The sequence below is a fragment of the Bubalus kerabau genome, chromosome 4 (assembly GCF_029407905.1).
Source record: "Bubalus kerabau isolate K-KA32 ecotype Philippines breed swamp buffalo chromosome 4, PCC_UOA_SB_1v2, whole genome shotgun sequence".
Taxonomy (NCBI): Eukaryota; Metazoa; Chordata; class Mammalia; order Artiodactyla; family Bovidae; genus Bubalus; species Bubalus kerabau.
The window spans coordinates 131688017-131701869 of NC_073627.1; the positions used below are offsets into that span (position 1 = coordinate 131688017).

At 38.4% G+C, this 13853-nt stretch overlaps 1 protein-coding gene across 4 annotated transcripts in view; it reads left to right on the forward strand.

Annotated features, from left to right (window-relative positions):
- Window positions 1-13853, forward strand: part of INVS (inversin) — a 131252-nt gene that overhangs the window by 24825 nt on the left and 92574 nt on the right. The window contains exon 3 of one of the 4 annotated variants that reach the window (XM_055578641.1): window positions 892-931. The exons of the other annotated variants lie outside the window; for them this stretch is intronic. Coding sequence (XP_055434616.1) covers window positions 892-931 — 40 coding nt within the window. The remainder of the gene's footprint in view (window positions 1-891; window positions 932-13853) is intronic. 4 annotated transcript variants of the gene reach the window in all.

The following is a 13853-nucleotide window of genomic DNA, read 5'->3' on the forward strand; positions in this document are numbered from 1 at the left end:
AGCTAAGGAAATGATACACATGAGAATAAAATTAATCTCAATATACTGTACGTCTGTACCTAGTTTGTTTTTCATTTAGCACACTCAGTTTAATCCAAGAAAGAAATCAATCATACCTTTCCTGGGTTTCTCACAAAAGATATCTAACTGTTAGAAATGTTTCGATTCAGGGAAGCTACTGTTTCTCTGATTTCAACAGATACATTTATTTGTTGATAAGGATAAAAAAAAAGCTTTAGCAATCTCACTAAATGTCAATAATTATGCATTTTTAATCTTCCATGAGGTTATTAATTTGGCTTCAAGAAGATGAAGATTACCCACCCACTTTGAAAAATTATATCATGTTAAATACACAAATTAAAGAAGCCTCAGGTTGTGGTTGAGTGTTCCTTTTTTATTCATAAAGAGAATTCTCAATTCATCTGTGAAAACTAAATATTAATTTTCAGTTTTAAAAATATGTTTGCATGTTAATGATTTAAAAAGTAAAGGAGAAGAGTAGAATACCTCTGAAACTTTTCTGGAAAACAACACCAACAGCTTTTGGTTTCCTTATCTTACACTCATACACAGATGTCTCTATATACTTGAGACGTATGCACTACTATGTATGTGTTATACCTCATTAAAAATCTATTATAAAAAAATGATAAAATATCCAGAACTTGGTGACCATTATTTGTAGTTCAGCAGAAGGAGAATGGAAGCAAGAATGGTTCCTAGCCTAGACATTTTTGTTGTTATTGTTCATTGTTACAATTTTTTAATTTTTATTTTATATTGGAGTTAGTTGATTAACAATGTTGTGTTAGTTTCAAGTGTTCAGCAAAGTTATGCAGTTATACATACACATGTATCTGTTCTTTTTCAAATTCTTTTCCCATTTAGGTTATTATGGAGTACTGAGCAGAGTTCCCTGTGCTATCCAGTAGGTCCTGGTTGGTTATCTGTTTTAAATATAGCAATATGTATGTGTCAATCCCCAAATCCTAATCTATCCCTCCCTCCACCACCCTTGCCCTCCAGTAACCCCAAGTTCCATCTCTTAAGTCTGTGAGTCTGTTTCTGTTTTGTAAACAAAATCATTTGTATCATTTTTTCAGATTCTGCATGTAAGTGATGTAATATAATATTTGTCTTTCTCTGTCTGATATTTGTATGTAATCTCCAGGTCCATCCATGTTCCTGCAAATGGCATTATTTCTTTTTTTATAGCTGAGTAGTAGTCCATTGTATATATGTACCTATGTATGTACCACATCTTCTTTATCCATTCATTTATCGATGGACATTTAGATTGCTTCCATGCTTTGGCTACTGTAAACAGTGATGAAATGAACATTGGGGTGCATGTCTCCTTTTGAACCGTGTTTTTCTCTGGATATATTCCCAGGAGAGTGGGATTGCTGGGTCATATGGTAACTCTATTTTTGGTTCCTTAAGGACTCTCCATACTGTTCTCCATAGCAACTGTACCAATTTACATTCCCACCAATGGTGTAGGAGGGTTCCATTTTCTTCATACCCTCTCTATCATTTATCATTTGTAGACTTTTTGATGATGTCCATTCTGCCCAATGTGAGGTGATTATCTCGTAGTTTTGATTTGCATGTCTCTAATAATTAGCGATGTTGAGCGTCTTCTCATGTGCCTCTTGGCCATCTGTATGTCTTCCTTGGAGAAATGTCTGTTTAGATGTTCTATCCATTTGTTGATTGGGTTGTTTGTTTCTGGCCTAGGCTTTTAAGCACTCAGGTCACATTTCCCCAGCCTTCACCTCAGGAGTTATTTGGAAGCCTTGTATCTATGCTGTAATCCAGTGGTTCTTAAATTTGAGCACGCAAGAAGATGACCTGGAGTGTTTAGTGGGTACTTCCAGGCATCAATGTAGCTGTATTCACTCAGTCTATTTAAAACCAATTTAATAAGTGCTCACTCTCCCACAAACTGTGGCCAGTGGATATCTGAAGTGTAAGCAAATGGGGTTTTAGCTCTTGGTGTGCTTCAGGTGGCTCAGTGATAAAAGAATCCGCCTGCCAGTGCAGGAGACAGAGATTCAGTCTCTGGGTCAGGAATATCCCCTGGAGGAGGAAGTGGCAGCCCACTCCAGTATTCTTGCCTGGGAAAATTCCATGGAGAGAAGAATCTAGTGGGCTCCAGTCCATAGGGTTGCATAGAGTCGGACACTGCTGAGCCACTAAGTACATGCTTCTAAAAGAAGTCACCAAAAGGCATTTGCAATGGCCACATTACCTAGAAAGTCTGAGTTTATAAAACCCTTATATTCTGGAATTTTAATGATCGCTCAAGACCACCTCTGGACTGAGATGGGCTGCGTTAACAACCTTTACGTATTATTCCATTTGACTTCAGCCTTAGCTAAGCTGCCTTTTCTGGGCAGAGAGTCCTAACCTGAAAAATCTTTGCTTCATTACATTCTAACTTCTTAGGTTTCCAAGCCAGTATCAAGTTTGTCCTTTTCTGAGTATTTAGAAACTATATTTAAACCTGTCTGCTGGTTTTCCAGTTTAGAACCTGATTTCAAATACTTAGGGTCTTTGAATTGAGTGTTCCAACCAAATGAGTGTTTCAACCAAAACCAAGATTGGTCTATTTTTAAACAAATCTGAGAATTGAAATAAAAACCTGTCCATTCTTTAATACTTTGACTGTAGTTAATGCATTTCTACTTTCATAGTTACAAGGAACAAAATGTCATCAAATCTTGATAGATATCACTACTTCCGAGTTGTTCTAACATAGTACAGCGCCAATACTTTGGCCACCTGATGCAAAGAGCTGATTCATTGGGAAAGACCCTGATGCTGGGAAAGATTGAGAGCAGGAAGAGACGGGGTTGACAGAGGATGAGATGGTTGAATGGCATCATCGACTCAGTGGATGTGAGTTTAAGCAAGTTCCAGGAAATAGTGAAGGACAGGGAAGCCTGGCATGCTGCAGTTCATGGGGTCGCAAAGAGCTGGACAGGACTTAGCAACTGAACAACCGTAACAACATAGTTCTAGTAAGAAAAAAACTTCATAGTAGCTTCTTAGCAATTAGAATAGTTGAATATTAGCTGTTTTCTATAGAAGTAAACTTAGGTCTGGTTTGAGTTCTTCAAGGCCACTTTTTTACTTTCAGATTCAGGAATTAGCTTGTTTTTCTGATTCCCAGTTCAGTGCTCCTGGTAATGCTTCACTGAAGGAAAACTCACTCTTCTGCAGCTTACTTTCTCAGACCTCTGGTTCTGTCATAGAGAAATTCTGAAATCCAGCTTCCCAGTCATCTCCCTGCCAAAGTACCTAAGTCTTTCTTTCTCCCTTCCTTCCTTCCTTCCTCTCTCCTCTGACAAAGCAAAAGACTTTATTGGAAAGGAGCGCTCAAGCAGAGAACCATGAAGTAAGGGAACCCAGGAGAACTGCTCTCCAACGAGCTTCTTTCTTATGAGCCAGATTCAGAATTTAAACCCAGAGCTAATGCCTTTACCTTAGTGGGGTTTTTTTCTTTTCTTCTTCTTTATGTTGTAATACCTCTCAAATACAGAACAGCCTTGCAGGTTGTGTTTTGAAAACTATGTCACTTGCAGCATTTTGTTTCGAACATGATCATGTTTTCTACTACCATATTCATTTTCTAATCATCTTTATCTCTTCACTGACCCCCACTTTTACTAAGCCATGAAAATTCAGGCATCTGCTTTCCACGACTAGAGATTCCCACAAGCCTAGATTCCCATGGAAACCAATCAGAAACTAAAAGGAAAAGAAAGAGTATATATTGAATTTCCCTGAGACCTACAGCTTGTTTTTCATTAGACTCATGCTGATTTCTTTTAAACTCTGGGCACGGGGCCAGTGAATATTTTTACAGCTGATAAAAAGGAACTTCAGATCCATTTACTTTCATTTAAACTCCTAAAAATTAATTTTGTATATAACATCGATTCCAAAGAAAATGTGATCATTAATTTGCTAATTACCTTCTTGTGTCATAGAACTGTATTTGTTCATATAATTTCCTCTTCTTGTTTTTTGTACATTTTACTGTTCAGAATTGAAATGAGAGGGAATCAGGGGGCTCATTATTCCCAAAATATGAATATTGTCAGCCCCTGGACACTGCATTTTCCTTGTGACCAATCATAGACCTCTTTATAGCTCTTCTGATATGAAGCTTTTCCAAAGCCCAGATGATCATTTACTAATATAATAAGAGAAATATAACCAAAATGCTAAACTAGGGTATCAAGAAAACCAGGGAAGAGGCACCTGGGGAAAGCAAATCAGAACTGTAAATAAGGCAGTCAGAATAGTCTTCACTGAGATGGAAGCAGTCACATTGGAAGCAAGACTTGTAGAAGGTAAGAAAGTAAGCCATATAAATAACTTGAGGGAAGAACTTTCTTTCATTCCAGGCTGGAGGAATGGTCAGAACAAAGACTTAAAGTGGGAGCATGCCTGGAATATTGGAGGAGTAACAAAGAGGCTGCTGCTGCTGCTAAGTCACTTTAGTCGTGTCCAACTCTGTGCGACCCCATAGAGGGCAGCCCACCAGACTCCCCCATCCCTGGGATTCTCCAGGCAAGAACACTGGAGTGAGTTGCCATTTCCTTCTCCAATAACAAAGAGGCTAGCATGGTAATAATGAGTGAGCAAGGGGAGAGTAGTCGGTCATGAGGACAAGACAGAAATGGGTGCTGGATTCACTAGGCCTTTCGGCCATTGTCAGGAATATGTTTTTATTCTGAACCAGATGCAGGAGGCATTGGAGGGTTTTGAGGAAAGAAGTGATATGATCTGACATGTCTTAAAAATAATCTTTGTGGTACTTCCTCTGGCGATCTAGTGGTTAAGACTCACCTCTTCCACTGCAAGGGGCACAGGTTCGATCCTGGATCAGGGAACTAAGATCCCACATGCCACGGGGCATGGCCAACAATGTAATAATAATCATCATGATGGCCAAGTGAAGAAATTTTTCTCCAACTTTACTATTCCTTCACTCCTTCTTCATAGAATGTTTTCAAGTCTCTGTTCCATCCTGAATCTTTCACCATATATGTATTTGGAGACCACAATTTTAAGTCTAGGGGTGCTTATTGTACTGGGTTGATTGTTTCTAAGCCATAGCAGTAGACACTGCTTGGAAATATTTTTTAAATAAAAATACAGTTTTATCATTTCCTATTCTAATTCAGGACTACGTTTGGTTGGCTGTTTATGTGTGTGTGTAGTTCTTTGGTTTTTTAGACTTAGCGACTTTTATCTTACATTTCTACTCCTTTTTCTTACCCAGCTGAGAATGATGGGGTATCACATCATACACACACACACACACACACAAATATTTTATTTTTTACCTTGTTTATTGTCTTATACTCTACTGCAGTGTAAACTCCATAAAGTTAGGGATTCTTTTGGTCTGTTTTATTCACCATTTTCTTCCTGTTGCCTAGAACAGTGCCTGGTACATGGTTCATGCTCAAAAACTGTTCATTAAATGAATGAGTGTGTTTCTAAAGTTACAGCTTCATTAGCTTTCCAGCATTCCCTACATTATGTATGCATTCTCAACTAAGAACATGTACTGACTTTCCAATTGTCTAACAGAATATTTTTTAAAGGAACAATAGATCTGCTTTGCTTTCTCTCTTTTTCTCATGCAACCCTCCAACCCCACCCCAATGACTCTTGCTTGTTCTTCATAGAATACTTCCTCTCTTGAGACTGTATTTCTTTTTTCTTTTTTCCCCCTCTTCTTCTGGTAAATAGCCATAGACTGTCCATTTGAACTGACTCTCATTGCAAAGTGAGTCAGTGTAGCCTAGTGGAGAGTGGAGGACTGAATATTTCCATCTCCAGAATGTTTGTATTGACAAATGGCAGTCAGTTATTGACATTTATGTCCCTTGGTGATACTTCAATTGGCTTATCTTTGCTGGTCAAATGCCTTAATTGTTCTGGCCTTTAATTCAGTCAACGTTGGAGTTAGAGCAGAGGGGAAAGAGAAGGAGCAAGCCTAACAGAACATCAAGCTTGAGCTAGGAGGCTGCTGGCAACGATCAGCCTGTCATAATGTTATGATTTGTTCATTTTTATACCATTTATTAGCCTTTACTTGTTGTGCCATTTGGCCTCCAGGGCAGATAAAGTGCTGTCTAATTTGGTAGGTTTGCTTCTGTCAGAGCAGCCTCGACAGGGAAGGTGTTAGCTGCAGTGACAAGTAATCAATAGCTGTCGTTGTCATGAGGAACGTGAGCAGTTGGGCCTTTCATCTGGAGGATTAGAGGTCTAATTGGATTGAGAATAGGGAGGGTGGGCTGTTGGGTAACCCTGTCAGCCTTGTGAAGCTGTCAAATGTCGGCCTTATTCATGGTGAAGGGAATAAGGAACGTGTGCTTTTAGAATTGAGGGGGAAGGCATGTGAAAGCCCTTTATACAAAAGAATGGATCCTGAAGTCAGCGTAGCTAACATAGGCTCCCTTTTTTATTTAATTAGAGATCCCTTTGGATAATAAATCTATGTAACATTAAACGATATCTTCAAACGTGGATGTGCAAACACACACACATACACACAATACAAATCTACATTGGTTCTTTTTGTCTTTGATCACACTAGAAGGTAAACTGCTTAAGTCGAGATTAGAAATGAAACTATAGGGAAGAGATTGCATAAATTGTCATCTCATTGTCAGAACTAACAAGTGATAAAGATTTTAAAGTGTTATTAAAGGAAAATGACAGGGACATTAAAGGATAGATGAGTTAATAATGAAGTATGATATTTGATAGTATTTTTCTCCCATACTCATTTAGAAACATTGTTCCTTATAAAACAAAATCTTTCGTTTACTCCTACATGAACTAACCCAAAAAATGAAGTTATGCATTAGCTAAATTGTTCCTTCCAAATAATATACAATTTTTTATTTCTTAGTGAATTAGAACAGGTGCTAGAATTGGATTTAAATGATACCAATGCTACTGTGTCAAATTCAGGCTCAAAATCACTTCTCTTATATATCCCTATATACTTATGCTATTTTCCCATATGTATCATACATTTGTAGTATGAATGGAGAAAGTACTTGGAAAAAATGAGTTACTTTATTCTCTAATGTAGAGGGATCCTATTACCACCTCTTCAAGGCCAAGTAAATGATTTTAAATTTCAGTAACGAACTATGAAATGAACTTAACAGTGATAAATGGTAAACATTTATGTTTCCTTATATGTACACTATGTACAAATTAAATTCAGTGCATTTTTGTCATTCAAAAGCATATATAATTTTTAAAAATGCTTTTAAGTATACTGTGTACTGAGAGCATTTTTAAGCATCATTTATACAGTATATCTTCATGAAAGCTTGAATAAAGGTATGTTGACAGTAATGTCAAGAGTGTGTGAATAAGCATTTGTAGCTTATGGATTATGTCTTCAGCCCATCCCTATAGCTGCATGGTCTCTTTGCTATAGTCATTCAAAGCTCTGCTAACCAATTTGAAATGACTCAAAAAAGTATGCCAAAAGAACTGAATGATGTACAAACTAGACACTGGATAGATGAACCCAGTGACCCCACTAGGCCTTCAAACTCTGAGAGTCATTATCATTACAAATATTTTGTTAAGTTCTTCCTGTGTAAGTGCTATCTTGAAGAGTCTATTATAGTCCATAATGCATATTATAAAAATTCTCAAATACTGCTGACTAAGCATTTAGATTTATTATTGAAAGTACTTGTTTTGTTTGATCTAAGTTAGGAAAATTTTTAAGTTTCAAAACAACTCTCCAAAGGTTGCAGAAATCTCTCAGATTTCATGCAGTTCTTTTATAGTTACATCTGTGAGAGTATAATTGTGACCACATTTTCTTAAGCAAAATTGCTCACAGGAAATGGTAGAAGCAAACTTGTTGTCCTTGCAAAAGAAGTTTAACATTTAAGTAGCTAGATTCACATTAGGGTGTTTGATCAAAACATACTGTCTGTGACCGATAAGTGGCGTCTTTGCTGTTGAAGTCACATTAGGTTACTTTATTGCCTTGTAACTCCTTATAATCTTATTGATTCTTTCATTTAACAAGTGTTTATGCAAAAGCCTCTATGCTAAGTTTCAGAAGTAAACCATGAACAGGACATGATCCTGCCCTCAAAGACTTCGTAGTTTAATGGGAAAAACAGATAAGGTAAACAAATGGTACTTAGACTATATGATATGCTCAAAATTCTCCAAGCTAAACTTCAACAGTACATGAACCAAGAACTTCCAGATCTTCAAGCTGGACTTAGAAAAGGCAGAGGAAAGTGAAAGTGGAAGTCGCTTAGTCCTGTCCAACTCTTTGCGACCCCATGGACTATGTAGTACATGGAATTCTCCAGGCCAGAATACTGGAGTGGGTAGCCTTTCCCTTCTCCAGGGGATCTTCCCAACACAGGAATCAAAACCAGGTCTCCTGAATTGCAGGTGGATTCTTTATCAGCTGAGCCACAGGAGAAGTCCAAGAACACTAGACTGGGTAGCCTATCCCTTCTCCAGTGGATGTTCCCGACCCAGGAATCAAACTGGGATCTCTTGCATTGCAGGTGAATTCTTTACCAACTGACCTATAAGGGAAGCTCTTAAAGGCAGAGGAACCAGAGATCAAATTGCCAACAACCATTGGATCATAGAAAAAGCAAGAGAATTCCAGAAAAATATGTACTTCTGCTTTATTGACTACGTTAAAGCCTTTGACTGTGTGGATCACAACAAACTGTGGAACATTCTTAAAGAGATGGGACTATCAGACTGCCTGACCTGCCTCCTGAGAAATCTATATGCAGGTCAAGAAGCAACAGTTAGAACCAGACATGGAACAAGGGACTGGTTCCCAACTGGGAAAGGAGTACTTCAAGGCTGTATATTGTCACCCTGCTTATTTAACTTCTATGCAGAGTACATCATGAGAAATGCTGGGCTGGATGAAGCACAAGCTGGAATCAAGATTGCTGAGAGAAATATCAATAACCTCAGATTATGCAAAAGCCTCTATGCTAAGTTTCAGAAGTACCCTAATATCACAAAGCAAAGAGGAACTAAAGAGTCTCTTGATAAAGGTGAAAGAGGAGAGGGAAAAAACTGGCTTAAAACTCAACATTCAAAAAACTAAGATCATGGCATCCGGTCTCATGACTTCGTGGCAAATAGATGGGAAACAATGGAAACAGAGACTTTCTTTTCTTAGGCTCCAAAATCACTGCAGGTGGTGACTGCAGCCATGAAATTAAAAGATGCTTGCTCCTTGGAAGAAAAGCTATGACCAACCTAGACAGCATATTAAAAAGCAGAGACATTAATTTGCCCACAAAGGTCTGCTGGTTTTTCCAGTAGTCATGTATGGATGTGAGAGTTGGATCATAAAGAAGGCTGAGCATCAAAGAATTGATGCTTTTGAACTGTGGTGTTGGAGAAGACTCGAGAGTCCCTTGAACTGCGAGGAGATCGAACTAGTCTATCCTAAAGGAAATCAGTCCTGAATATTCATTGGAAGGACTGATGCTGAAGCTGACTGAAGCTGAAATACTTTGGCCACCAGATGCAAAGAACTGACTCACTGGAAAAGACCCTGATGTTGGGAAAGATTGAAGGCAGGAGAAGAAGGGGACAACAGAGGATAAGATGGTTGGATGGCATCACTGACTCGATGGACATGTGTTTGAGCAAGTTCTGGGAGTTGGTGATGGACAGGAAGGCCTGGTGTGCTGCAGTCCATGGGGTCACAGTCAGACACAACTGAGCGACTAAACTGAATTGAGACTATAATATTCTTGTGTTAAATCCTAGAAGAGGAATAAGCTGAGGGATATTGTGGAGAAAAGTGAGGGGCATGTAAGCCACCATGGCATGTAAACAAATAGCATCTGTGCTAAGTGGAGAGAGAAAAGAGGTAGGGAGACCACTTCAAGAATATCTTGGAGTGTTCTTATAGTACTCTCAAGGGGAGAAAGAATATAGCAGTTCAGTTCAGTTGCTCAGTCGTGTCTGACTCTTTGTGACCCCATGAATCGCAGCATGCCAGGCCTCCCTGTCCATCACCAACTCCTGGAGTTCACACAAACTCATGTCCATCGGGTCGGTGACGCCATTCAGCCACCTCATCCTCTGTTGTCCCCTTCTCCTCCTGCCCCCAATCCCTCCCAGCATCAGAGTCTTTTCCAATGAGTCAACTCTTCACATGAGGTGGCCAAAGTACTGGAGTTTCAGCTTCAGAATCAGTCCTTCCAATGAACACCCAGGACTGATCTTTAGAATGGACTGGTTGGATCTCCTTGCAGTCCAAGGGACTCGCAAGAGTCTTCTCCAACACCACAGTTCAAAAGCATCAATTCTTTGGTGCTCAGCTTTCTTCACAGTCCAACTCTCACATCCATACATGACTACTGGAAAAACCATAACCTTGACTAGACGGACCTTTGTTGGCAAAGTAATGTCTCTGCTTTTTAATATGCTATCTAGGTTGGTCATAACTTTCCTTCCAAGGAGTAAGCGTCTTTTAATTTCATGGCTGCAGTCACCATCTGCAGTGATTTTGGAGCCCCCAAAAATAGAGTCTGCCACTGTTTCCACTGTTTCCCCATCTATTTCCCATGAAGTGATGGGACCAGATGCCATGATCTTCGTTTTCTGAATGTTGAGCTTTAAGCCAACTTTTTCACTCTCCTCTTTCACTTTCATCAAGAGGCTTTTTAGTTCCTCTTCACTTCTGCCATGAGGGTGGTGTCATCTGCATGTCTGAGGTTATTGATATTTCTCCCAGCAATCTTGATTCCAGCCTGTGCTTCTTCCAGCCCAGCCTTTCTCATGATGTACTCTTCATATAAGTTAAATAAGCAGGGTGACAATATACAGCCTTGATGTACTCCTTTTCCTATTTGGAACCAGTCTATTGTTCCATGTCCAGTTCCAACTGTTGCTTCCTGACCTGCATATAGGTTTCTCCAGAGGCAGATCAGGTGGTCTGGTGTTCCCATCTCTTTCAGAATTTTCCACAGTTTATTGTGATCCACATAGTCAAAGGCTTTGGTATAGTCAGTAAAGCAGAAATAGATGTTTTTCTTGGACTCTCTTGCTTTTTGCGTGATCCAGTGGATGTTGACAATTTGATCTCTGGTTCCTCTGCCTGTTCTAAAACCAGCTTGAACATCTGGAAGTTCACGGTTCACATATTGCTGAAGCCTGGCTTGGAGAATTTTGAGCATTACTTTACTAGTGTATGAGATGAGTGCAATTATCCAGTAGTTTGAACATTCTTTAGCATTGCCTTTCTTTAGGATTGGAATGAAAATTGACCTTTTCCAGTCCTGTGGCCACTGCTGAGTTTTCCAAATTTGCTGGCATATTGAGTGCAGCACTTTCACAGCGTCATCTTTCAGGATTCCATCACCTCCGCTAGCTTTGTTCATAGTGATGGTTTCTAAGGCCTGCTTGACTTCACATTCCAAGATGTCTGGCTCTAGATGAGTGATCACACCATTGTGATTATCTAGGTCGTGAAGATTTTTTTTGTACAGTTCTTCTTTGTATTCTTGCCACCTCTTCTTAATATCTTCTGCTTCTGGTAGGTCATACCATTTCTGTCCTTTATTGAGCCCATCTTTGCATGAAATGTTCCCTTGGTATCTCTAATTTTCTTGAAGAGATCTCTAGTCTTTCCTGTTTTGCTTTCCTCTATTTCTTTGCATTGATCGCTGAGGAAGGCTTTCTTATCTCTTCTTGCTATTCTTTGGAACTCTGCATTGAGATGCTTATATCTTTCCTTTTCTCCTTTGCTTTTCACTTCTCTTCTTTTCACAGCTATTTGTAAGGCCTCCCCAGACAGCCATTTTGCTTTTTTGCCTTTCTTTTCCATGGGGATGGTCTTGATCCCCATGGAAAAGAATATATAGTCTAATGTATATAGATCATTGACTGTGAGGTATAAAATATGGAGTGATGATATTGGGCAAGTAAAATGGAGTCAAACCCTAATGGATCCTATATGGAGAACTGTGAAAGGACTTGAAATTTTATTGAAGGGTTATATTTAAAACTCAAACGTTGATTAATTCGGCTGAAGGAAATGGATTTGCAGCTAACTCACCAATGCCTTTCTGATCACCAAATTCAAATACCTTTCCTAAGTCCTCATCTTCTTTGACTTCGTTGGTACATTTGACCTTTTTTATAACCCTCTCCATGGATTTCTTTCTTTTCCCTGAGTTGTATTACCTGTTACAGTGGCAAAAGTACTGCACTAGACTCAGAAGTCAGAAGACCTAGATTCATGACTTAGATTCTAGTCCCTTATAACTAAGTGATTTGGGGCAAGTTTTAAGCATAAATGCTCTGGGCTTCTGTTTCATATTCTTTAAATTTGTGATAATACTAATCTCAAATGGTTCTAATGCTTAAATCATGAATTTGAAAGGACCCTTTGTTTCTGCTAAGGGATATATAGTCTGAAGAGCCCTGACTTAAATCTCAAAGTGATAAGCCTGTTGAGTTAGGAAAAGCATGTACTCAAGCACATTAAATGAGTCACTTCAAAGCTAAAATTAAGAAACAACCACCAAGATAATCAGGTAACAGTTCTGAGAATCTTTTATTAGATCTTCCCTTATGAACCTTTGCACTTTTTATCCTGTATTGTGATTATTTATGAACAAATCAAGTGTTCTGGAGTGCTATCAAAGTTATCTTTGTATCCCCTTGCAATCATTTCACTAAATAAATGTTAAATATTTGTGTATTGGGAGGAACAAAACAAGGAATTTTTGTGCTAGTATTGTAAGAATTCGTTCTGTATTCAGTTTCATATTCAAATCCTTGAATCTATTTGTTCTTTCATTTTCAGTTTTGCAGACATGTTTAAAATAGCATTTACTCTGTAAAACCTTTTATTACCCAAACTTTAGGATTTGTTAACAAAATATAGCATACCCCCTTTGGCAGCACATATATGAAACAAAATGTAGCATTTGACTTACAGTGAGAGAGGAAAGGACAGAGCCGTGATACACACCTCACCTGCTTGGTCAAGGAAAAATAAGAGAAGTCGTGTTACCCAGTTTGTTGTAAGGGTTCAGCAGGAGGGGATGTTGCATCATGTAGAGATTATAATTGATCTTTACTCAAGGATAGCTATTGTCAGCACAAGATCCAAAATAGAATAGTTAAGTGGTACTTATGTGAACGGTCAAGACTGCCTAAATGTGTCTTCCATCATCAGGTTGGTACAGTGTCTGTCAACCATCTAGAGAGCTTTTTAAACCTAAGAACGCCTTTGCCATTTGCAGCAACATGGATGGACCTAGAGATTATCATACTAAGCAAAGTAAGTCAGAAGAAGAAAGACAAATACCATATGATATCATTTATATTGGAATCTAAAATATGACACAAATTAGCATATCTCCAAAACAGAAACAGACTTACAGAGATAAAGAACAGACTTATGGTTGCCAGGTGGGAGGAAGGGTGGGAGATTAGCACATGGATGCATAAACAACAAAATCCCACTGGATAGCACAGGAAACTAATGTATTCAATATCCGGTGATAAACCATAATGGAGAAGAATATGAAAAGGAATATATATGTATATCTAACTGAATCACTTTACTGTATGTCAGAAATTAACACTTTACTGTACAGCAGAAATTAACATTATAAATTATACTTAAATAAAAATATTTTTTTAAAAAAGAAATGAGAAATAACAACACCTTCTGTTAATGATGGTGTAGCTCATTTTGGATCATCCTTTCCACAAAATTCATTTTAGTACTCTGCACAAAATTTAAAAACAACTACCTAGAGGAA